Below are 25,820 nucleotides of genomic sequence, written 5' to 3' on the forward strand. Positions count from 1 at the left end.
TTCTGGTCTTTTTTGCTGGAAGTAATTGCAATTGCTGTCCTTTTCAGCAGCTGACACAATTTTGCCAGCAGATAACCTATAATGTAGCTTTTGTGTAGGAGCATACAACTCCTTTAATAACACCAATTAGTAAGCCAGTTTTTGGCAGGAAAATACTACAGGCCTTCCTGTGCAACCTTGAATGCCAAGCACAGCCATTCGATAAGGTTTATTCTCAGGATTTAATAAAACGGACTATCCTTATTTGCCATTTGCTATTTAGAAAAAATTGCAATTCATGGACAATTTATAATTGTTTGGAGAGTAATGACTGAAAAGTTCAGGAATTTAGTCAGGTCTGAGCTGGTATATTTGCAAGATGGAAACAGATCTAAACTTTGGAATATGCAGTTCAGTTTTGGGCACCAATTCACAAAAAGAACATTGGGGAACTGGAGAAAGTGCAGAGAAGGGCAACCAAACTGATACGAGGCATGGAGGAGCTCAGCTATGAGGAAAGATTAGAGGAACTGAATTTATTCTCTCTTGAGAAGAGGAGATTAAGGGGGAATATGATCAACATGTATAAATACATCAGTGGTTCATATAGTGAACTCGGGGTAGAGCTATTTACCCTGAGGTCATCACAGAGGACAAGGGGGCACTCTTTACATCTGGAGGAAAAGAAATGTAGGAAATACTGTGCGAGCTGTGATTGGTCACAGCTTGTCACATGGTACAAGGCTGTTGTGAATGGCCCTGTACCATGTGATCTCTGTGATCATTCACAGATTTCACAAGTAGTCAGCAATGATATCAGAAGTGACATCTTGCTTACTACTATTCATGTGATCACTGACTGGCCAATCAGTGATCACATGATCGGGACCTCACACAGAGGTCCTGTACAGCAATCGGTGTTCCGCTGTGTCTGGAGGACACAGCGAGCACCGGATCATGGTGCCGCGCACTCCCAGGGAGCGCGCACAGGCAGGGAAGCAGGAGGACATTTATAAACGGCCACCCGCTCCTGCACTGCTCCCAGCCGGCCGTTTATATACATGGGCCAGAAGGGAAGTGGTTAATTATTAATTTTCAAAGCAAACCCCCCCCCCCCCTCATTCTTCCATGTCTCCATGCTTTATTTTGTTGAGAATCTGTATTTAAAGCCTAAATATAATTTTTTTTTTATTTTGGATATTTTGGATTTTGCATAACAGGAAGTGAGAGGAAATCAGTGCTCATCAGGACAAATCGATAAGTGAATCATGGAGGTACCCTCATGGAGGTACAGACAGTAATAAAAAGCTGTTTCTAACCCCTCACCACTATTAAAAAAAACTATCCTACAAATGTTTGACTTAAAGCGATTGTAAAGGCAACATTTTTTTTAATAACAAGCATGTCATACTTGCCTGCTCTGTGCAATGGTTTTGCACAGAGAAGCCCCAATCCTCCTCTTCTTGGGTCCCTTACTGGTGCTCCTGGTTCCTCCGTCCTGCTGAGTGCCCAAAGAGCAAGCTGCTTGCTATGGGGGCACTTGAGCAGGTTCACTTCCGACCCGCTGCTCTGTGTGTCTATTTACACACACAGCTTGGCTCCGCCCATGCTCTTTCCTTATTGGCTCACTGACTGATTGATAGTAGTGAGAGCCAATGGCTCCTGATGCTGTCTTGGTAAATGAGGAGAGAGAGACCCGAAGCTTGCGTGCACATCGCTGGATCAAGAGGAGGCTTAGGTAAATGTTAGGGGGGGCTGGGGGATCTGCTGCACACAGAAGGTTTTTTACCTTCATGCACAGAATGCTTGAAAGTAAAACAATCTTGACGATTTACAGCTACTGGCAACAGTAGATGTTACTTTGCACGAATGCAATCTAATCTGAAATTTTCTTAATTTGCTATGGATTAAGTGACCATAGATCCAAGAGGACAGCTGTACATGCAGGTACAAAGGCTGTCAGGCACCATCTGACATAGACAGATAGGCATTTGGTTGGAAAGAGGAAGTCCAGTGCAAATTTCTCTTGGTGCTGGCTAAGTAGGGATAACGCTAGTGACCAGACAAGATTGTCACATTGCTCTTCCACCACTAGGTAATGGCCAGTGGTGTGTATATTACAGATGTGAAATTGTCACCCAATCCATCCAAAAATTGCATCTGATCTTTTCTGTACTTTGCAAATCATCACTGCTTTTACATTTTTTTTCCAAATGAGCCGAGTGGCATAGCCAACTATTCTAGCCTGGAACTTAGGAGACCAGGCAAATGGGATAAATATGAGTCCCCTTCTTTTACTGTCCCCAATCCATCTGCCATAGTACAGAACAGCAGTGGCAAGTCTGCACATGCTCAGTTTAGTGCATATTGCTAGAGAGTTTGTTTTTTGGGGGGGCCAATCAGTGCTGTTCAGACAGAAGGTCAGGGGTTATGCATCATCACTGGACAGTCAGAGGAGAATGAAACTATTCCTACAAAATTAACCAGTACTCAGCCAGAGACTGAAAAAGGCTACAAGACTGCTATATACTGCTGCTGAGAAAAGGTATTTAGCAGTTTATATTTACTAAAATAATTGCATTTCCATGTTGTGTGTACTGTGGGAGACCAGATATAGTGAATGCAGGTTCCTGGGAGACCAGATATAGTGAATGCAGGGTCCGGGGAGACCAGATATAGTGAATGCAGGGTCCGGGGAGACCAGATATAGTGAATGCAGGGTCCGGGGAGACCAGAAATGCAGGGTGCTGGGTTTAGGAACACTTTAAGGGTGTGTCTATAGTCCTTCTCCTGAAGAAGTAGGACTCTACTTTGCATTGGGTAGCTGCTTCTTCTACAGAAAAATCCTACAGAGTATCCATTCCATCAGACTTGCTGTCCAAAAAAGTGAACTAGACTTTTCACGGAAAAAGGAGCTGTCCTAGTGGGAGAGTTTCTAGTACAGGTTACACAAAGGAGATGGCGAGGGTGGGTGAACATAGGACTTTGGGGGGCGCGGGGGGGTGCTTAGTTAAAGCACAGTTCCAGTCCTTTTTGTGTTTATTAAAAGCCAGTAGCTGCTGGCTTTTAATAAACACACATTTACCTGTCCCAGGGTCCAGCGATGTTCTCACCCGCATCGTCCCTTCTCCCCTTCTCTCCTCCATGGCGCCGGCATCTCTGTTGTGGGCACCAGGCTGTGACAGCTTGCACCTTCGCAGCCTGGTGCCCACTGCACATGCACGAGTCGCGCCTCCTGATTGGTTTGGCAGTCTCCTGGGACCTGTGAAAGTTCCCAGGAGACTGCGAGAGCAAGGAGGGGGCCGAACTCCCAGCTCACTTCGCCACTCCCCCCCAAAAAAGTTTCCAAATATGGCAGTGGAATGGGGGAGGAGGCAAATAAGCGAAGTTTCCGCTTTTGAGTGGAACTTCGCTTTAAAGAATAACTGTAGAAAGTACAGTTATCCTTTAATACAAGGTGCACCCATACCACTGGATTCACAGAGTGTATGTTCTAAACAGAGAGCATAGCAGAAGCTGTTAGCCTTCAGACTGGAACCTGTTCTGAGCAGAGCAGCCAAGGGCAAGGAGTCACCCTTTTGAATATTTCAGCTCTGTTTGCATATTTCAGCTTGAGCTATTGAGCTCTGTAGGTAACAGTTTTTTTTTCCAGCAAAGTAGCTAAAAAAAAGACCAAAAAAAGTTGCGTAGAACAGTTCTACTGGATAGAATTGTACATACTCTAGTTGTATGCCATGTTTACCAAAACTAAAAAAGAAAATCTTTTAAAAATATATATTTTCTGTTTTTTGAACATAATAAATACAACATATTAATACAAATTAGGCATTTCTTTTGAATGTAACTTATTGTTTTGCTCTTCACAGCGCAGCGTCTCAGATAGCACATTGGTCCCTATGGATTTTTCAGGCTGCACAGGTCGAGTGATAGAGAATCCTCTGGAGGCATTGTCTGTGGCCTTGGAAGAGGCCCAGTCCTGGAGGGTGAGTATTTAGAAATTTAGTTTTTTTTTTATGCTTTATGAATATGTCATGGCGATGCACATCATTGGAATAAAGAGTTTGTAGCGTGTAAAGGGTAGAACGCTCTGCAGGTATTTTAGCACATCCTTTGCCATGCCAAAACACCACATCTTTTTATGTTCTACTTAATTTTGGAAGATAGCCTGTTCCACTCATTCTACATATATTTAAAAAAGAAGTATAGATACATTTTTTGCCATAATTCTCTGGTGGGCAACAAAAGTGCACTTACTTTTGTTCTCCTGTGACCCAGAGTCAGCTGAGAGTGTGCTCTTCCCTGCTCTCAGCTAACGTAGCAGAGCTGCTCCAGGATCTGGAAGGATCCTGACAATATTGTCGGGATCCACCCAGCTGCCTGATTGACAGCTGGCTCCTCCTCTCAACACATGGCAAAGAGTTGGAGCCAGCTGCACTCACCCCCTCAACTGCCTGGTGCTCCAGTGACTGATTGAAGAGCAGAATGGAGAACGCTGATTGGCAGTCACTGCTCTCCGCTCTGAGCAGGCTGGGAACTTGTCGATCAGCGATCACGTGATCGCTCAGTTCTCCGTCTTAGAGCTGATGTGGGATGACTGCAGCATCACACCAATGCTGCAACATAAAGGCAAGTGTGTTTTTTTTTTTTTAAACTTCTTTAAATTTCCGCCTTGTATTTTAAGTCAGATGTCTTGCAAATCGCACCTGAAATCAGCATGTCATCCGACTTCACTGTAAGTCACACGATTTCAAAGTCGGGCTTGATGTGACCGGGGTGTAGGAGTAGGGTTGTCACCTCATCCCTTTAAACCTGAACACATATTACTTACACAGGTTCTGGGGCTGATTAAGTTATCAATTAAACTCACTTAGTACCATGTCTGCATTAAATTAGCCTCAGAACCTGTGCAATTAATATGTGTTCGGGTTTAAAGGGACGAGGTGGCAACCCTGATTAGGAGGGGTTTTCCCTGGTCTGTTTCATTCAACCACTGTATATGTGTTCTGAATAAACTAGAATAGCAGGGGGCCAAATTGCACAACCTATAACAAACCACCTGCTGGATGCAAGTTGTAAATATAAAATATGCTATATTTCATATTTAGCGGATAGTGTCACAAGAAAACCTGTGTAACAAACAGGGATGGACTGACCATTTGGAAACTCAGGCACTGCCCGAGGGCCCGGGGTCAGTAGGGGGCCCCATGAGATGCCCCTGGTACCTTTTTCATAGGCTTTTTTGAGTTTGGGCAAGGACACAGGGGCCCCATGATCCCCTATTGACCGGGGGCCCCATGAGTTGTCAGTCCGCCCCTGGTAACAAACTGCGCTCACCCCCCCGGAAAATGTCACCTGTTTAAATAGCTGTAATGAGCCCGATAAGGCTCTCCATTAGCTAAGCGATTGTCTGAGCCTGATTAGGATTGTGTGAGTGCAATGAAAAAAAACATTGGAATGCTCAGGCTGGCCATACACTATACAATTTTCTTACAGTTTTCTGCCCAATTTCCTTTAGATTTACCTGAAACTATGTAAGGGCTTTCCTAATTGGATACAATTGAAAGTGTTGTAAGGTTTGACCTCATATTATTTGGTTTTTGGTAAATCTAAACCTGGCTCCTGTCTAAATTTTCCCTAGTATGTGTATGTATAAATGTGAGTTAGGGAACTTAGATTGTACGCCCCTTGAGGGTCAGGGACTGATGTGAATGTACAATATATATATATATATATGTATAGCGCTGTGTAAATTGACAGTGCTATATAAGTACCTGAAATAAATAAATAAACCAAAAATCTCAAGAAAATTGTATAATGGGGTGGCACAGTGGCTTAGTGGTTAGCACATCTGCCTTGCAGTAAATGGGTCATGGGATCGATTCCTGACCATGGCGCCTCCTGCATGGAGTTTGCATGTTCTCTCTGTGCTTGCGTGGGTTTCCTCCGGGTACTCTGGTTTCCTCCCACACTCTAAAGACATGCTGGTAGGTTAATTGGATCCTGTCTAAATTGGCCCTAATAAGTGTATGTATGAATGTGAGTTAGGGACCTTAGATTGTACACCCCTTGAGGGTTAGGGACTGATGTGAATGTACAATATATATGTAAAGTGCTGCGTAAATTGACAGCGCTATATAAGTACCTGAAATAAATAAATAAATGTATGGCCAGTTTAATGCAGGCCATAGATGGGTCAAAAATCAGCCGATTTTTGGGCCGAAAAAAAAATCGGCCGTATTTCTCACCATTAACGGGGTTATTTGGTCGGCCATTTTTTGGGGTTTTGGCACTTTTTTTTTATCGATGAAGTTGGAAAAAAATTGGCCAATTTTGCCGATCGGCCGATTTTCCCGGCAATGATGGGGAAATCGGCTGATCTTTTTACTGATAAAAAATCTGCGCATGAGCCGTGGCCTGCAAGAAGAAGAAAAAGAAAAAGAAAAAGAAGAAAAGAAAAAAAAGAAAAAGAAGCAGAAGAAAAAGAAGAAAAAGAATTCCAGTCCACTATTATATTTGAAAGTATTGCAGTTGCAACAATGTATCTTTTTTTATCCAAATAAAAACATCTGTATCCAAAATGGATACAAATGGATACATTGTTGCAACCGCAATACTTATTCATGTCAAATATAATAGCAGAGCTCTCTGCAGGGACAGAAGTAATTAAATGCCGGCCGTAGACGGGATGAAAATCGGCCGATTTTTTTTTTTTTTTTTACCGTTGGTGGTAACATCGGCCTCATGAACGACCAATTTTTTTTCTTTTTCTTTTTTTTTTTTTAAAAACGTCCGGTTTTTGACCCGTCTATGGCCTGCATTAGGCTGGCCATACACTATACAATTTTCTGTTCAATTTCTGCCCAATTTCTTTTAGATTTACCTTCAACTATGTAGTGCAGGGGCCTGCCTAATTAGATACAATAGAAAGTGTTGTTTAGGTATTATATGGATTTTGGTAAATCTAAAGCAAAAATCTCAGGAAAAATGTATATTGTATGGCCAGCCTTATCCCACACTTGACTTTTTGAGAACACTGGTAACGTTAGCTGTTTAAAGTCACTTTTTTTAGTGTTTTATTTTACCCAAATATATTTTTGGTGAAAAAAATGTCCAAAATTGCCGCTTTGTGACTTTTTACCACGTTTTGCAGCGTTTTTCAGAATTAGAGCATTTTTACAGCTAAAAACCTCTTCTAGAATCCCACTAGTCCTGGGTTTTTTTTGCAGCCAAAAAACGTCCCAGCCAAAAAACGTTGATTACAATCTATGTGTGCATGGACACATAGGATAACATGCTGGGGGGTTTACTAGCTGTAGAAAAAAGATCTCCACCTAGGCCACTGGCTGGGGAAAGCATGGGCTAAAGTGGAAATGACACTGCCGCAGGGATGGATGGAGCTTCCGCAGGGTCTGGAGTCCAAGAGCCCCAAACCTCTTAAAAAACAGGGATGCGTTTTGAAGCAATCCTGCTACTTTTTCAACCTGCAGCTGGTATAGTGGTTGCTACATTATGGGGTGTGCACTCCTCTCTCCCTCTTCTTATATTTCATATTTATCGGACTAAGACGTGGATAAATACTTCCATCGCCTTTATGGAATTGCAGGGAGGTGACCGTGTTTCCTTGCAACTACAGATGAAATTCATCATGGGCCTCTTATGTATATTGGTGCAATATACCCTCGTGTATTGTATTGTTACTGTATTGTCTCATGTACTGTCCCCCACTACAATGTACAGCGCTGAGCAAACTTTCTGGCATTATATAAATACTGTATAATAATAATAATAATAATATACAGCATTACAGAATGTCAGTATCTAATGTGTTGTCCATTGTCTTGCAGAAAAAGACAACTCAGCGTTATAGTCTGCCCAACCCATGCCAAACTACCCCAAGCAGTGCAGGTAAGTTCATGTAAGCTGGCATATTTGTTGGATACAAAATGCTGGAATGTTTTTATTAGATGCAAACTCGCTAAGTCCTTTGCTGCATCTACTAACACTGGCTTAACCTGCCCTCCCGAAACTGTTCAAGCAGCAAATCTCAGTGCAGATCTATTTAGTATCTGCTTACCAACAGTTTTTTCCAGCACACTACAGCTCATCAAGTACTGTTCAAACATTTTATTGAAGAATTATCACAGGTCACAGTGGACAACATGTACCAGGGGTCACGTAACTAGTTTTGGAGGAGTCTTGTTCATTCCCATATGCAAGAAAAATATATTTTAAATATATTTTAAAAATATTCTTCCCAAATATATTGACATATATTTGAAATACTAAAATTTTGGCTGTATTCAATATATTTCAAAATATACTGTATATATAATTATTGTTATTATTATACAGGATATATACAGCACCAACAGTTTAGACAGCACTACAAAATGAAGGTAGACATTACAGTTACAATACAATTTGGTACAAGAGGAAAAAGAGGGCCCGGCTTGTTAGAGCTTACAATCTAAGAAATTTATATATCTATCTATTCAGTCGTATCCGACCCTTGGCGATTGCATGGACCATCACTTGTAAGTGACTTTTTCCATGAATTCTCTTAGCAATTATTTTACAGGGTAGGTTGTCTTTCCCCAACCCCTACCATGCAGGAGATCCTGCATGGCCAGGGATGAAACTAGGACAATTTTAGACAAGAGCCAATTAACCTACCAGCATGTCTTTAGAGTGTGGGAGGAAACTGAAATACCTGGAGGAAACCCACACAAGCACAGGTAGAACATGCAAGCTCCATGCAGGAGGCACCATGGCTGGGAATTGAACCCATCACCCATTTACTGCACGGCTGATGCGCTAACCACTAAGCCACTGTGCCACCCTATATATATATCTATCTACAGTTGTGGCCAAAATTATTCAACCCCCAATGCTGTAAAGGGGTTTAGGGACTATAGTGTACATTTGGAATTGTATTCAGAATCAAATCCTACAAGGACGTTGTAACTACCCAAATGCAACTAAAATGACATCAATTGTTTATGTAATACAGTAGTAAATGGTTCTTATGTGGTTTCTTCATTGCCACAATTATTCAACCCCTTAAAGACTACCACTCTGAAGAACAGAGGTTCATACAGGTGCTTTCCATCAGGTATTGAAAACACCTGTGGATGTCACCGAGCAGCAATCAAGCATAATAAGCACCAATTAGGCAGCTTTAAAATGACTGTGATACTCAGCTCCTTCTAGACATTTACTGGTGTGGTTACAAACATGGTGAAGGCAAGAGAATGGTCCAGGAAGACAAGAGAAGAGGTGATTTCTCTTCACAGGAAGGGCAATGGCTATAAGAAGATTGCAAAGATGTTAAACATACCAAGAGACACCTTAGGAAGCATCATTCGCAAATTCAAGGCAAAGGGCACTGTTGAAACGCTACCTGGTCGTGGCAGAAAGAAGATGCTGACTTCGACTGCTGTGCGCTACCTGAAGCGTAGAGTGGAGAGAAGTCCCCGTGTGACTGCTGAGGAACTGAGAAAAGATTTGTCAGATGTGGGTACAGAAGTTTCAGCCCAGACAATAAGACGCACACTGCGTAATGAAGGCCTCCGTGCCAGAACTCCCAGGCGTACCCCCTTGCTGTCTCCAAAGAATAAGAAGAGTCGACTGCAGTATGCCAAAAGCCATGTGGACAAACCACAAAAGTTGTGGGATAGTGTTCTGTGGACTGATGAAACAAAATTAGAACTGTTTGGGCCCATGGATCAACGCTATGTTTGGAGGAGGAAGAACAAGGCCTATGATGAAAAGAACACCTTGCCTACTGTGAAGCATGGTGGAGGGTCAATCATGCTTTGGGGCTGTTTTGCTTCTGCAGGTACAGGGAAGCTTCAGCGTGTGCAAGGTACCATGAATTCTCTTCAGTACCAGGAGATATTGGATGGAAACGTGATGCAGTCCGTCACACACCTGAGGCTTGGGAGACGTTGGACCTTTCAACAGGACAATGATCCCAAGCATACCTCCAAGTCCACTAGAGCATGGTTGCAGAGGAAAGGCTGGAACATTTTGGAGTGGCCATCGCAGTCACCAGACTTAAATCCGATTGAGAACCTCTGGTGGGACTTAAAGAAAGCAGTTGCAGTGCGCAAGCCTAAGAATGTGACTGAACTGGAGGCCTTTGCCCATGAAGAATGGGCGAAGATACCCGTAGATCGCTGCAAGACACTTGTGTCAAGCTATGCTTCACGTTTAAAAGCTGTTATAACTGTAAAAGGATGCTGTACTAAGTACTAAGATTGAATGTCACTTGGGGGTTGAATAAAACTGATAATGCTGTGAGCACAGAAAAGACATTTGTGGTTATTTCATTATAACTGTTATGTTATATTTGTCTGACCTACAAGTGCCTCTTTAATGTAAATGTAAGCAAGATGACTGAATGATCAAAAGCAATGTCAAACTGGCCAAAACACTCAATTTCAGTGGGGGTTGAATAATTTTGGCCACAACTGTATATAGATAGATAGATAGATAGATAGATAGATAGATAGATAGATAGATAGAGATATATAGAGATAGATATAGATAGATAGATAGATAGATAGATAGATAGATAGATAGATAGATAGATAGATAGATATAGAGATAGATATAGATAGATAGATATAGATATAGATAGATAGATAGATAGATAGATAGATAGATAGATAGATAGATAGATAGATAGATAGTTGAAATTAGTTTTTATTACAAAAGATTATTTTTAAAACTACATCTTCAAATATACTGTATGTCTTTAAAAATACATTTAATCTACAATTTTGGAATGCATGTACAAATATATGTAAAAATAAATGTTAAAATTACTTTTTTATATGTTCAAAAAAATCTGTAAAATACATTTAAAAAATATATATTTTTAAAAATATTTTTCAAATATTTTGTAATCTATAAAAAAAGCATTTTAACATGTAGTATATATATATATATATATATATATATATATATCTTAGATTGTAAGCTCTAACGAGCAGGGCCCTTTGTTTCCTCTTGTACCAAATTGTATTGTAACTGTAATGTCTACCTTCATTTTGTGTGTATATATATATATATATATATATATATATATATCAGGGGCAGACTGACAACTCATGGGGCCCCCGGGCAATAGGAGATCATGGGGCCCCTGTGTCCTTGCCCAAACTCAAAAAAGCCTATGAAAAAGGTACCAGGGGCATCTCATGGGGCCCCCTACTGACCCCGGGCCCTCAGGCAGTGCCTGAGTTTCCAAATGGTCAGTCCGCCCCTGATATATATATATATATATCTATATATAGATATATAGATATATATCTATATATAGATATATAGATATATATATATAGATATTTTATTTATTTTTTTAAATATACTGAATACGGCCAAAATTGCAGTATTTCAAATATATGACAATAATTTGGGAAGAATATTTTAAAAATATATTTCAAATATATTTTTCTTCCATGTGGGTTATCTGAACTAGTTATGCTACCCCCCCAGGGCATGTGATCATTCTTCAATAAATCTTTCAGAGGGTATTCGATGGTTCGTGATGTGCTGGCAAATATGTACATTGACCTGTGTTGTCTCCAGTCTCCAGCTGGCTGTTGCTGCAACACTCATTACTCCTGAGCCTAGCTCAGGAACGTGTGCAATGGGAATATTGACATTATCCACTATCAATTTCAGTGACCCTTAGAAAATCCAAATCCAACACCCCTCCTTGTTCTTATAATTGGGCTATTATCACAATTACTAGATTTGGCAGATTATTAGTCCCAGAATACCAACACATTTTTAACATGGATGCCAAGTTGGGAATGGGTGGGTCCAGCAGAAATTCTCTAATTTATAAGTAAGAACAGAAGAGGGAATCCAAATTGCAGTGTCCAATGTGTTTAAAGAGTAAGTGCAATTTTTTTAGCAAAATGTGAACAACCACTTTAGTTAGAAATGTAAATTTCATACACAGGTGCATCAAAAATGTAGACAAAAAAAAAGTTAGTTTTGAATATAATAGTTACATAGTTAGTCTGGCTGACAAAAGACAAAAAGTCCATCCAGTTCAACCATTACAAAAAAAAAGTTATAATCCTATACCCACAGTTGATCCAGAGAAAGGCAAAAAACCCAGCAAAACATGATACGATTTGCTCCTGCAGGGGAAAAAATTCCTTCCTGATCCCCCGAGAGGCAATCGGAATAGAGAAGTGTTGAAACTTCGGTCATTGTCTTTTTTGCTTTGTGAGTCCCCCTTTCCTGGAGACTTGCCCCTCTCTCTAGTGAATTCCACCTCTATGATCTACATGTTTCCAGATGGTTCACCTATCCTATTTTCCAACAGTCATACACAAGACTCAAGCATGGTATCATGGGCGTCTATCAAGAGATGAGACTCAGCGTCTCATGATGCAGCAAGGAATGGTGGACGGGTAAGACCAGAAAGCTTTGCCATCTTGTCATCACTACCTCTGAATCTCTCAGCACTTCTAAGTGAATCTTCACTCACACAAAACGCCCATCATCAAAACAGAGTTTACTGTAAACACACAATTTGCTGATGCGGCTTAAATCTGTATAATTATTACATTTTATGTATACTGTGAACATCTGTTACCATATACAGACTCCAGAGCCAAGCGAAGAATAAACTTTCACGGACATTACCAAAATATAGTTGGAACCCATAATATATTTTCCCCCATATTTGATAGAGCCAGCAGTAACCAGTTAAAGCAACCCTGACACTAGCTGCAAATCAAATGAAGACGAGAAGAAGGAGATAAATACTTACCGACAAACTGTGTCTCACAACTTTGCTGTATTGAAGATCTCAGGCCACCACTGGTATCTAGTCTGTTCAATAATTGGTCCCTCACCATGTGCACTGGTTGCCCCTTATGTAGAAACACAAGCAGACTGCACAAATGACATACAAATGAATTAAAACAACCCCAGGTGCCAGAACTACAAGGCAATGTACTAATCTAGCTACTTTGCTTCCCAAATTGGTATACCTATACACCATACCATAGACACAGTTTGAAGTTTTTATTTCTGAAAAGAACCTTGTAAAGCTTAACAGAAAAGTTTTCCTGTTAAAGAAGAATGCATGTATTCTCACTGGTTCCTCCTATTGACAACCAGTCACTGCAGCACACAGTAGTGACATGGAGGTCATCAAGAAGAACCGGCAGGAGCTGCAAAGAGACCGATGCCCCAGAAGAGTCAGTTTACCAGGGGATTTCAAGGGATTGTATCTCATACAATATAGGGTTATAGTTTGGGAAAATTATACTATTGAGTGATAAGTTGAGGTTTAAAGTTGAATTGAATTTGTGTGCAAAGGCCCCACACACCTCAACACTTAAAATTTTGACCTATGGTCAGAAGCTGGTCTTGTAGCTACTTGCAGATCTGCAGCACTTCAGCGTGGTTCATAAAAGTCTCCCTGAGCTGGATAGGTGCACTGCTGTCCAAGGGAGCAGCATCAACTTATACAGGGATGTGCCAGGAGAGGATGCCTGTGGTGGCCATTTTTGCTGTACCCCCACTTTCCACCTAGATACTGTATCCATCCTGTGTGATAGGTGCAGTGGCCAGACAGGGAACTTAGTATTGCTGAGATTGTGGTTTACTAGGCTCAGCCTTGCTCAGCTGTACTGAGAATAGAATGTTTGGTATGGACACTCTGGCCTCAATGTTGGCCCCCACCATGTTGTGGCAGGTGATCACATGGGTGGCACAGCCCTGGATTTTGAAAACCTGTGTTTGCACTGCAGTTCATTCAGGCATCTCAGGAAAATTCTTGTAAACCATTTGTAAGCTATGGGGTTAGGGTGTAAGTTCAACTTTTCATTTTTTGTGAAAAGGTGAAGTTGCACTTTTCACAAAAACGAACATGGGCAGCCACAGCAAAATACTGGCCAACTTATATCTGCCAGTCACAGCGGACCTGTTACCATTTGATGAAAAAGCATGTTTCACTGCTAAAACTACCTTAAAGAAAGCCTTTTTTAAAAGCGGAAATGGTTTGGATTGGGATGATGCTGCTATATTGAAGCTATCAATGCTTCCCTAATGCCACATGGAAAGATCACACAGCTTCCCATGACTTTTTAAGACATTACTTTGCCTATTAGCCCTAAAAATAGTTGGAATATAACTCCCTGCTATGTTTAGGATCAATGGACTTTGAACAAACCAAATCTTTGGTGAATCGAATCTGGGCAGATTCAACCATCACTAGCTATGGGTCTGCCAACTTTCTTACGACAGGCCTCTGATTTAAGGTCTGTGTTCCTAGGTGTTGAGGAGCATAGGGCAAACACACTTTTCTTATGGAAATTAAGTGTTAATTTTAGGGGTTAATTTAAGGTACAGATATGATGAGAGTAACATGTAGGCTGTGTGGGAACTCGCTTCAAAGTAGTAGAGCTTTTCATTTAAAGCACACAGTGACTCGCTTCTTTAAGGGCCTTTTTGCCCAATTTTATTGAAACAAATGTCCCATAACATAAAGCTTCCCATGCAGGGGTATCCACCATCAAACAAAACAACGATTCAGCCTCCTGGCTTATACTCAGCTTGATGTCTGTCTCCTGCAGACTTCTTCAAGAATTATGGCTCTTGCACACAGCTGGCCACTAGCACACAGCTACTCCCAAGCAGCTCCTTGCCGCTTTTGGCATCCACCTCTCCTTGGTGGAGCCCCCCTGACTCCTATCTGCTGGGGTGGAGCCCTCCTGACTCCTATCTGCTGGGGTGGAGCCCTCCTGACTCCTATCTGCTGGGGTGGAGCCCAGAACCCTGGTCCTGACTCTATGAAAAGGCCTGCACACACCTGTGCAATCAGTCTCCTGGCCATTCCAACACCTTGTCCCAGGATTGGAGATTTCATCCCTCCCAGATCTCTTTGAAATCTCCAGGCTCCAGATCCCAAAACAGACCTTACAAACAAAGGAGGAAAGTGAAAAGCCACTCTCCTCCGTATCAAACACTTACCCTGGAGCCCCTCAACCTGCCTTGTTGAGAATCCTGGGTGACAGATCGTCACACTGTCACAGCTGGTCTTCTTCGGAAAATGACAGATGATTAGCTGTTTCGGGCTTCAGTACGTTAGAGTTTGGGAAGGCTTGTCTGTATTTGTAATCTTTGTAATCCTTAACTATCAAGAGGTTCAAGAGAGGATTGTCTAAATCTTCGCTAAATGAGAAAAGCCCTATAGATCCATTGACAATTGTTGCATATTATTCTTGACATGATTATGGTCTTTTGGCACATAATGATTGCCATATCATAGGAGCATAGTACCTCTGTTGAAAGACAAGTTATAGCACTAACACGGTGAGTAACCCCTGCCCTGAGGATGACTGTGATCTTACTATTGAAAGCAGGAAACTTGTTGTCATTGAGTATTAAAAGTGGACAAAGAGATAGCAAATTGTTTGGATTGTGCTAGTCATGGGCAATGGTTTGAAAGGAAATAGGACACATCTTCTCTTGTCTTCTGACATAGATACTCTCTCTTTGTTCCCCCACAGAGTTTTCCTGGTGCGAGAAAGCACAAGAAATCCCAAAGGATTTGTCCTGTCATTGTGTCACTTGCAGAAGATCAAGCACTACCTCATCCTACCGGTATGTAGCTGACCTCAGTGCAACTGGAGAACGTGAGGAGAACATGGTGCATTATGCAAAGCAATTATGGCACTGAAATAGCTAGCTGCTAAATTAAACCCGACTCTGATAGGAATTTATGATGTAACCCCTGGAGCCATTAGTTCTTTCTGCTAGATAAGCAGTTTTTAATTATTTCAGCAAATTTAAAGGAAACTCATACTGAAAGAAACACAAGGGCTGCAACTGCTCACTTTCTTCTGAAAATGGGTGCCTGCTAGTCTCTGGTCTCAGGGTTTTCCGAGAATATAACATATAACATAAATCATGCAAGCAACTAATGAAGTCAGATCAGTATAACAGCCAGGCAGGCATCAATATTCATCAATGGCAGCTTGCAAACTTTTTTTTCAGTTCACTTTTCCTAAAAGGCACACTAAAATGAAAACGATTTTGGCTTGGAAATTTCAACCAAAGCATGACCTTTCCACCATGATAGCATTATTTATTTATTTATTTAGTTATTTAGTTATTTATTTATTACAGGTACTTATATAGCACCATCAATTTATGCAGCGCTTTACCTTGTACATTCACATCAGTCCATACCCCTCAAGGAACGTACAATCTAAGGTCCCTAACTCACATTCACACATGTAGATACTAGGGCCAATTTAGACAGGATCCAATTAACCTGCCAGCATGTCTTTGGAGTGTTGAAGGAAACAGGAGTACCTGGAGGAAACCCACGCAGGCACAGGGAGAACATGTAGACTCCAGGCCAGTGGCGCCATGGTTGGGATTCCAACCAACGACCCCAGTGCTAGTATTGCTGTGATAAGATATTATTTACTGCTGTGGCAGTATAAAATCCACCCAAGGTTTAAGCTAGCTATATATTTGGCACTTTTCAGTCAATTTCAAGATCACTAATATAATTGCAAATAATCTCCAGAAACAAAGCATTCTACCACCTACAAGTTTAATAGACCACCATAATTTGATCAGTTGTAAAGCCAAAACTGGGAAATAAATTGACAGCTAAATTACAGTTTGTTTAATAAAAAAAAAATGGAAGAAAATGTATACAGCAGTCTTCAAAAGTGACCTGATTTTTCCGTTGAGGTTAAGTAGGGCAACTTTCATCCCATTTTCTCATGTCCATTCAAAACCACCATTTTTTGTCTTTGATTGTCTTTTTATTTCCACAAAAAAATGTAATCAAAAGTTCTGATTGCATGTATATTTGCAGAAGAAAATGTGCATTTATTATTTTTTCCCACAGAAGCCTGCGCTACATTGCACTCGTGATCACTGGATCATGGATGCAATGCCAGGTTGCTTTAGACTCTTCCTCCATCTCTATGTCCATACCAAGGTATGAACTTTTAGCTGGAGAGCTGGAGGAAGTGTCAGTGGACTACAAATGCATAGACTGCCACACTTTCTTTTCACTGAAAAGTCCACCTGTTGCAGTGGGACTTGTAGCTCATTCAAGGTGGGGGCTGATTTGCACCATGTTACACTCTCTGTGGTGTAACATGGTAAAAATGGTGGAGTTAGCCTTTAAATCACAACATGTATGGACAGCTTTGTTATGGGTTAGGTTTAGGTTAAGTTTGGTGCTGGTCTTACAGAAGACAATCTCAATTGTTTTGAGCCAACTTTTGATTGTGAAGGTAGGGACCAGGTTCAACCTACCCCAAACAGTTATCAGTCAGTTCACGATTGGTAGTTGCCAATAGATCTGTTCAGTTGTTTCTGCAATTAAACACTTGTTGAAAGCGGATGAAGTTGACAGGCTTACTACTGTAATGTTGGCCAGCCACACTACAGTTTTGCAACATTAGAAAAGACTTTCAACCTGCTTTGCATCAAGAAATTGACTAGATAGGTCAAGAAAACATGCTACCAACAATTTCTATCCAAACTTTTCAATGATCACATCAGATTGGCTCTATTTTTTCAATCATATTTTGAATCTAAACCTTGTTAAGGGGTTTTATGAAGTTTAGGATCTCTGAGTATCATTTTTCATATGCAGTAAGTGTTGTTATGTGATGAGTGCATAATGTATGCAGAAAAGTGTTTTTGTAAATTGAGTGCCGAAGTAACCAGTATCAAAACTCTTGCCCAAGCAATGACAAAGTCAAATTTTAGAAGTTGAAATTTGCTTCTACCTAATTAGCTGTTTTCCTCATCTACGAATTGACATTAATTGTGCAGCTGGTTTTTCCCAGGGTCCTGCTTAGACGGTTATTTCATACTTCAGCACATAAAGGGCAGGTTGCAAGTTGTATACTGTTGCTATTTCTTTTAGATTCTGCAGTTTACTTAATAAAGTAGTAGGGAATGTTCTCCTGGCTTTGCAACAAAAACAAACTGCTGACAGGTATAAAGCGCAGGTATCTAGATGTCCTTGAACATACCTGCAGCAGCTTTCGTTACCCCCTCTACACCCAAGTGCTGTTTTAATTGGGCAACACTTTAACAATTGTATGGTAGTGTTCAGGCTTGACTGCCACCTTTAACACATTTCTATTCGTCCCCAAAGTAGCCCTTTATAGTGATGAGCAGGGCCAGGAAAAGCGGTGGGCTGGAGGGGCGGCTGCCCCGGGCGTGGTTGGGGATTTGAAGGGTTGTGCTAGAAGGAGCGATTTGGAGGGGGATTTGCACTAGGAGGGTGGACTTGTGTATGAAGATTGATTTGGGGGGGGGGATTGTATTCATAGGGATGATTGGGGGGGATTTGTACTAGGAGAGGAAATTGGGGGGGGGGGATTAATGCTAGCAGAGGGGATTTGTGCTGGGAGAGGGGAATTTGGAGGGGGGAGAGGATTTATGCTCAGAGGGGAAATTTGAGGGATAGAGGATTTGTGTTAGGAGGGAGTGCACTTGAGCTGGGAGGAGGGATTTGTGGTGGAAGTGGGTACATTTTTTGTTTAGGGAGAATTTTGACATGCAAAGGGAATTTTTGCTTATGGGAACATTAGTGCTTTATTTATTTTTTTTATTGGGGGGGAGGAAGGCACCATTTGGCATCTTCACCTTGAATGTTTAGAAGAAAACACAAAAGGGCAAACTCTCCTTGTGTACTACTGTGATAAAAAAGGCTTTATTAAAAATGACAATCATATACTCACAAACCAAGGGTCAGGTAAACAGATAAGGAACCAAATATGACAGTCCCAGAAAATAGTGGTCCTACGACAGGGTATGCTAACGCATTTTATCTCTGAGGTAGGGAGTTCAACTCCCGAAATGCATCAGTATACCCTGTTGTAGAACCACTATTTTCTGGTTTGTGAGTATATTTTTTTTTTCATTTTTAATAAATCCTTTTTTATCACAGTAATGCAAGAGGAGAGTGCTCCCTTTTGTGTTGTCTTCAAGTAGTGTCAAGATTCCCCGATCTTTAGAGGGCTGCACCTCAGCGAGTGACAGAGACTGTGTCCCTGTGATGCATGAAAACCTGAGCGCTGCTTTTGCTTTTTCTTGAAGTCTCACCTTGGAAGTTAGATGACCTTGTACTGGCACTGGCGATGAGCCGGTAGGAATGTACAGGAGCAGCCAACGCTCATACACTACAAAACAGAAATTGTGCAACTACCCCAATAATGTAATTCAGTAGGAAAAACTATCTTACGGTAACAGATTAACAGGTTCCACGAGTCACTGCTAGAGGTTTAAAACAGATGCAGTCGGCAACTCAAATCCTTCACAGCATAAAATCCATTCATTAAGTATAAGTAGAGCTAAAAAATCCAGAAAACAAGCAGCTTACGCGTTTCTGCCTTCGGGAGGCCTGAATCATTAAGGTCCCTGATGGTAGAAACACGTAAGCTGCTGGTTTTCTGGATTTTGCTTACCTCTGCCTATACTTAAAGTGGGAGTAAACTCCCACTGGACACTTGTACCTATAGGTATGATTATAATAAAGCTTACCTGTAGGCATGAGGAATATGCACCGTTTAGGGGATATTCACTGTATCACCGGCGCATGTGCTGTCAGCGCGTGAGGAAAGTACTGCCGAAAACCAGCAGTTGTCAGAGCAGGGATCGGCACCGATCATCACGGCACTGCTGATCAGTGTCCTGATGATCGTGCCCAGCAGTGCCACTCACCAGTTCCACCCACCTGTGCCCAGCAGTGCCGCCCACCTTTGCCCAGCAGTACCACCCACCAGTGCCACCCACCTGTGCCCATCAATGCCACCCACCTAGGCCCATCAGTGCCCACCAATGCCACCCACCAATGCCCATGAGTGCAGCCCAGCAGTGCTGCCAGTCAGTGCCCAGCAGTGCCGCCAGTCAGTGCCAACTATCAGTACCCATCATCAGTGCCAGCTCATCAGTGCCGCCAATCAGTGCAACATCAATACTGCCGCCTAATTAGTGCTGCCTATTAGTGCCCATCAGTGCCGCCTATCAGTGCCCATCAGTGCAGCCTCATCAACGCACATCAGTGAAGAAGAAAAATTACCTGTTTGCAAAATTTTATAATAGAAACAAAGAAACTTTTTTTTTTCAAATTGTTTGCTATTTTTGTGTTTATAGTGCAAAAAATAAAAGACCCAGCGGTGTATAAATACCACCAAAAGAAAGCTCTGTTTGTAAGAAAAAAATGATAAAAATGTCATATTAGTACAATGTTGCATGACTGCACAATCGTCAAAGTGTGACAGCGCTGAAAGCTGAAAATTGGTCTGGTAAGGAAGGGAGTATAAGTGGCCGGTAAGGAAGGGAGTATAAGTGGCCGGTAAGGAAGGGAGTATAAGTGGCCGGTAAGGAAGGGAGTATAAGTGGCCGGTAAGGAAGGGAGTATAAGTGGCCGGTAAGGAAGGGGGTATAAGTGCCCGGTAAGGAAGGGGGTATAAGTGCCCGGTAAGGAAGGGAGTATAAGTGGCCAGTAAGGAAGGGAGTATAAGTGGCCGGTAAGGAAGGGGGTATAAGTGCCCGGTAAGGAAGGGGGTATAAGTGCCCGGTAAGGAAGGGGGTATAAGTGACCGGTAAGGAAGGGGGTATAAGTGCCCGGTAAGGAAGGGAGTATAATTGCCCGGTAAGGAAGGGAGTATAATTGCCCGGTAAGGAAGGGAGTATAATTGCCCGGTAAGGAAGGGAGTATAAGTGCCCGGTAAGGAAGGAAGGGAGTATAAGTGCCCGGTAAGGAAGGAAGGGAGTATAAGTGCCCGGTAAGGAAGGAAGGGAGTATAAGTGCCCGGTAAGGAAGGAAGGGAGTATAAGTGCCCGGTAAGGAAGGGAGTATAAGTGCCCGGTAAGGAAGGGAGTATAAGTGCCCGGTAAGGAAGGGGGTATAAGTGCCCGGTAAGGAAGGAAGGGGGTATAAGTGCCCGGTAAGGAAGGGAGTATAAGTGCCCGGTAAGGAAGGGGGTATAAGTGCCCGGTAAGGAAGGGGGTATAAGTGCCCGGTAAGGAAGGGAGTATAAGTGCCCGGTAAGGAAGGGGGTATAGGTGCCCGGTAAGGAAGGGAGTATAAGTGCCCGGTAAGGAAGGGGGTATAGGTGCCCGGTAAGGAAGGGGGTATAAGTGCCCGGTAAGGAAGGGAGTATAAGTGGCCGGTAAGGAAGGGAGTATAAGTGGCCGGTAAGGAAGGGAGTATAAGTGGCCGGTAAGGAAGGGAGTATAAGTGGCCGGTAAGGAAGGGAGTATAAGTGGCCGGTAAGGAAGGGAGTATAAGTGGCCGGTAAGGAAGGGAGTATAAGTGCCCGGTAGGCAAATGGTTAATAAATGGATTTTATGCTGTGAGGGATCTGATTTAACAATTGCATCAGTTTTAACGCTCATACACTACCAAGAGCTATTGCAGCTTTGAGCGATCAAAACTGCCCAATATTCAGGCAGAACGAGGGCACTGAAAGCTGCTGCATGTTCGTGTATGCACCTCCCAGTGCCTGTAGTTTGTCCCTTTAACAAGGAAAAACAAAATGCTGACAACTATAGAGCCAATTATTTTTTAATTACCCATCACATGATTGTTTTTCAAAGTAAAGACAGCTTTTCTTTATTTACTAAGCTCAGTGAACATTATCTACTGCTTTAGTAAATCAACCTCAATGACTACCTGGCTCCTGAGACATGGCCAGTCCCACGTTACACCCTTGCTGATATTTATATCTGGGCATGCTTTGAGCGACATCTGAATCATTTTATGATGAATCGGCATTGTAGACCTAGAAAGTTTTAGTCAGCTTTCCATCAAACTGTTATTAGCTGGGTGTATTTAGACATTTAAGATTGAAAGTCTGTAATATTTAAGGACAAGATTAAAAAAAACTGTTGACTTAACATATTGCAGTTTTGCAATGACCAACCTTTTTATCACTCCTGTTTTTTTTTTAATTAAGGATATTGGATGATATATATAATGATATTGCATACTCTGATAGACGCTTTGGTTGCAAACCTAGCCATATGTGGATCTGAATATCTAGAAAAAATGAGCTTGTTACCTTTCATCTGACTATGAAGAATCCCATTTTTCTTTCTGATTGTCCTTGTACACTCTGTCACTTCTCTACATGAGCTTTTTTTTTTTTTGTAGAGTGCAGTCAGGTGTTTTGGGCTACATAGATTGCAATCAGGGGCGGACTGACCATTTGGAAACTCGGGCACTGCTCGAGGGCTGGGGCCACTAGGGGGCCCCATGAGATGCCCTTGGTACCTTTTTCATAGGCTTTTTTGAGTTTGGGCAAGGACACAGGGGCCCCATGATCCCCTATTGCCCGGGGGCCCCATGAGCTGTCAGTCCGCCCCTGATTGCAATGGGAATGCCTGTAACCAGCCCAGGAAACAAACTCCTGAAGCTTGAAACATGTGCAAAAATGCCTGTAATACATCTGCAAAAATGCTTCAAAATCACCTGGAAAACGCTGTACTCAGGTGTGAATTCAGGCTTAGGCTGGCCATACATTATACAATTTTCTGGAGATTTTTGGTTTAGATTTACCAAAAACCATATAATAGGAGGTCAAACCTAACAACACTTTCAGTTGTATCCAATTAGGCAGGATCTTGCACTACATAGTTGAAGATAAATCTAAAGGAAATTGGACAGAAAATTGTATAGTGTATGGCCAGCCTTTAGTCCTCATGCATACTGGACTTTTTTACAGCGGCTGTTTTTGGCTTTTGATGTCTTTTTTTACAGCCAGTAAACTCCCCAGCATGTTATCCTATGTGTCCATACACACACAGACTGTAATAAAAGTTTTTTAACAGGAACTTTTTTTGGTTGGAAAAAAAACCCAGGACTAGTGGGTTTCTAGAGGAGTTTTTTAGCTGTAAAAACACTCTAACGTGGTAAAACATGGTAAAACGCCACAAACCGGCATTCTTGGACTTTTTTTTACCCCCCACATTTTTTTTTTCGTCAAAAAAATAGCAGAAAAATTCCGCTAAGCGTGGCTAAACGCTAATGCAAAGATGCTAAATAAAAGCTGAAAAACTCACATTTTTAACATGAATTTACACAGCTAACTTTACCAGCGGTATCAAAATGCCAGGCATGCATGGAGCCTGAAGCTTGATACATGTGCAAAAATGCCTGTAATACACCTGAAAAAATGCTTCAAAATCACCTGGAAAACGCTGTGCTCAGGTGTGAATGCAGGCTTAGTCCTCATGCACACTGGACTTTTTTACAGCGGCTGTTTTTGACTTTTGGCATTTTTTTCTACAGCCAGTAAACCCCCCAGCATGTTATCCTATGTGTCCATGCATACATAGGCTTTAATCAGTGATTTTTGGCAGGGGCATTTTTTGGCTGAAAAACCCCCCAGAACTCCCCCACCTCTCTATGCAGCTGAGAACAGAGGGTATGGGATCACTTACAAAAAGGTATTTATACTGTTTTTGATACGTTACAAAATATTTTGACTTTTTTTAGTTTGAACTGGTTGTTTTACAAGGTGAGGGTTTACATACATCTTAAAGTGATATTAAAGGCAAGTTTTTATTTGTTTTTTTTAAATAACAAACATATACTTACTTGCTCCATGCAGTGATTTTGCACAGAGCAGCCCTGATTTGCCTCTTCTCAGGTCCCCTACTGGTGCTCCTGGCCCCTCCTTTCCAAATGCCCCCAAAGCAAACAGCTTGCTATGGGGGCACCCAAGCAGGCTCACTACCGAGCCGCTGCTCTGCATGTCCATTCATACACAGAGCCCTACCTCCTCCTTCTCCTCATTGGCTCACTGGCTATGATTGACAGCAGTGGGAGCTAATGGCTCCTGTGTCTGAGGCTCTCATGCGGGATTGCAATGGGGCTCAGGTAAGTATTTGTGGGGGCTGCTGCACACAGAAGGTTTTTTACATTCATGTATAGCATGCATGAAGGTAAAAAAACCCTTTACAACCACTTTAAAGTAAGGTAAGAAGACAGCAATATAAAATATACAAACTCTGGTTTAATTCTGTTCTTTCCTACTCTAGTGTGAGGAAGATGGCAGACCCTACTTCTCTATGGATGATGGACAAACCAAATTTGTGGACCTTATTCAGTTGGTCGAGTTTCACCAGATCAACCGGGGTATTCTCCCATGTACTCTCAAGCACTATTGCACTTGTGTAGCACTGTAACCAAGTCCTGAATGCCACACTGTGAAGCTGGAGCAGGACTCTTGAAGGAAACGCGTTGACTTCAGATGGATGTTCCACCGACATGAATGATGTTCCACTATATCAGACTACTGAGTGAAAGCCAGCATGAGTCCAGTGCTGGTACTGGAGACAAAAACCTCACGAAATTGTTACTGTAAACTTCACCTTAGTGGATGCCGTTCTATCAGGAAGCACTCAAACAATAAGCTACGCCTTTTTTTTCTTTTCTTTTTGATGGTACAGACTTGTCTTGTGACAGCCAGATGACATTTGGTGGCTAAATTCCAATTGGAAGCAGAGCTTTCCATAATCTCCTAATGCCTGCTGAAAGATGGCAAGAGAAGGGCATCCGAGCTGTGTCCAAGCAAGGAATGTTAAATGGTACATCTGTTGCTGAGCGCATTGTATTGTAAATATCTACAAGGCCAGTTCACTGTCACGTATTTTATGCAAAAAAAAAAAAATCCTAACAATATATTTTTGCCTTCTATTTCCTCTTATTTTTGTACAGACTGCTGTAACCTCAATCTACTTAATGAAGAGAGAAAAAATTATTTATATGTACCCAAAGGTGTCACATTAATAAAAAAAGAAATGTTCACTATCCAGGTATATGGGTGCTGTTTGGACCGGATGTTTATCTTTGGCATAGTTTTGAGAAAGAACACACCTAGGCTCTATACAGTCTACAGTCAAGGGATTTGTCCACCAATAACCATGTTAAAGGCCATCTGCAGCCAAAACTATTTTCCGTTTTCAAACAAGCTTCCATATTTTTTTGCTTTTCCGATGGAAAAGATTCCCCCATTAATACCTGTCCTGGTGACAGGTACCACACAGGACATAATGTGAAACCCAATTCCCTCCAACACTAATTGAAGTTAGCAGAGGCTTTACCCATCCTTATTCTATCCAAAACTGGAGAACTTGAAAAAAATGTTGTGTGGAGTTGGGCATTTATTTAAAATGGAACCTTTTTTTTTACTTTTGATTGGTACAGCTAAGTGATCTCTAATGCTGGATATACTGTGTATTCACAAAATAAAAGGCATTCTGTGATTGTCAGGGCTGTGGATAAGGGGGTACCACCGGTCCTTCTATACAGGGCCTGGGCCAACAACTGGGCCCAGGCAGTAGGGTGAATCGGATGTGGGCAGGGAAGGTGATTGGTGCAATGAGGGGCAATTACTGAAACCAATCCCCTGTATGGCTCTTTCTGCAGCAGCTGAAAGCTGGCTTCTTCAACTCTCCCTCCCGCCGGCTTTTCAGCTGCTGCAGAGAGATCGGTTTCAGTAACTGCCCCCCATCACGCCAATCACACCATACGTTTCCCCCTGCTGCCCAGACCCCCTGTGTGCCCCCCAACTCACGCAGTGCTGCTAGCTTCTCTCCTCTCCTTCTAGCCAGCAGCTGCAAGCACACAATAGGATCCTGCAAGATGGAGAGTGATACATATTTACCAGCCCCTTCCTTTCCTGAATGAATACAAACAGTGATCAGTACCGATCACTCACTGTGTTCATTTATAACCAAAGCATAGTAAACTGTGTTTATTTGTGGGGGGGGGGCTGCCAGGTTGGCTATATGATGCCACATGGTTTCTA

The 25,820-nt window shown here is 42.0% G+C and overlaps 1 protein-coding gene across 2 annotated transcripts in view; it reads left to right on the plus strand.

The window, feature by feature from the left end:
• Positions 1–24,820, plus strand: part of GRB7 (growth factor receptor bound protein 7) — a 218,482-nt gene extending 193,662 nt beyond the window's left edge. For both annotated transcript variants that reach the window (XM_089674375.1, XM_089674376.1), the window contains 5 exons: positions 3,846–3,962; positions 7,824–7,884; positions 12,326–12,413; positions 15,525–15,618; positions 24,049–24,820. In XM_089674375.1, coding sequence (XP_089530501.1) covers positions 3,846–3,962; positions 7,824–7,884; positions 12,326–12,413; positions 15,525–15,618; positions 24,049–24,195 — 507 coding nt within the window. In that variant the 3' untranslated portion in view covers positions 24,196–24,820. The remainder of the gene's footprint in view (positions 1–3,845; positions 3,963–7,823; positions 7,885–12,325; positions 12,414–15,524; positions 15,619–24,048) is intronic.
• The last annotated feature ends 1,000 nt before the right edge of the window (positions 24,821–25,820 follow it).

The sequence above is a fragment of the Staurois parvus genome, unplaced genomic scaffold (genome assembly GCF_062004578.1).
Source record: "Staurois parvus isolate SC_StPar_1 unplaced genomic scaffold, SC_StPar_1.0 ptg000151l, whole genome shotgun sequence".
NCBI classification, from domain to species: Eukaryota; Metazoa; Chordata; class Amphibia; order Anura; family Ranidae; genus Staurois; species Staurois parvus.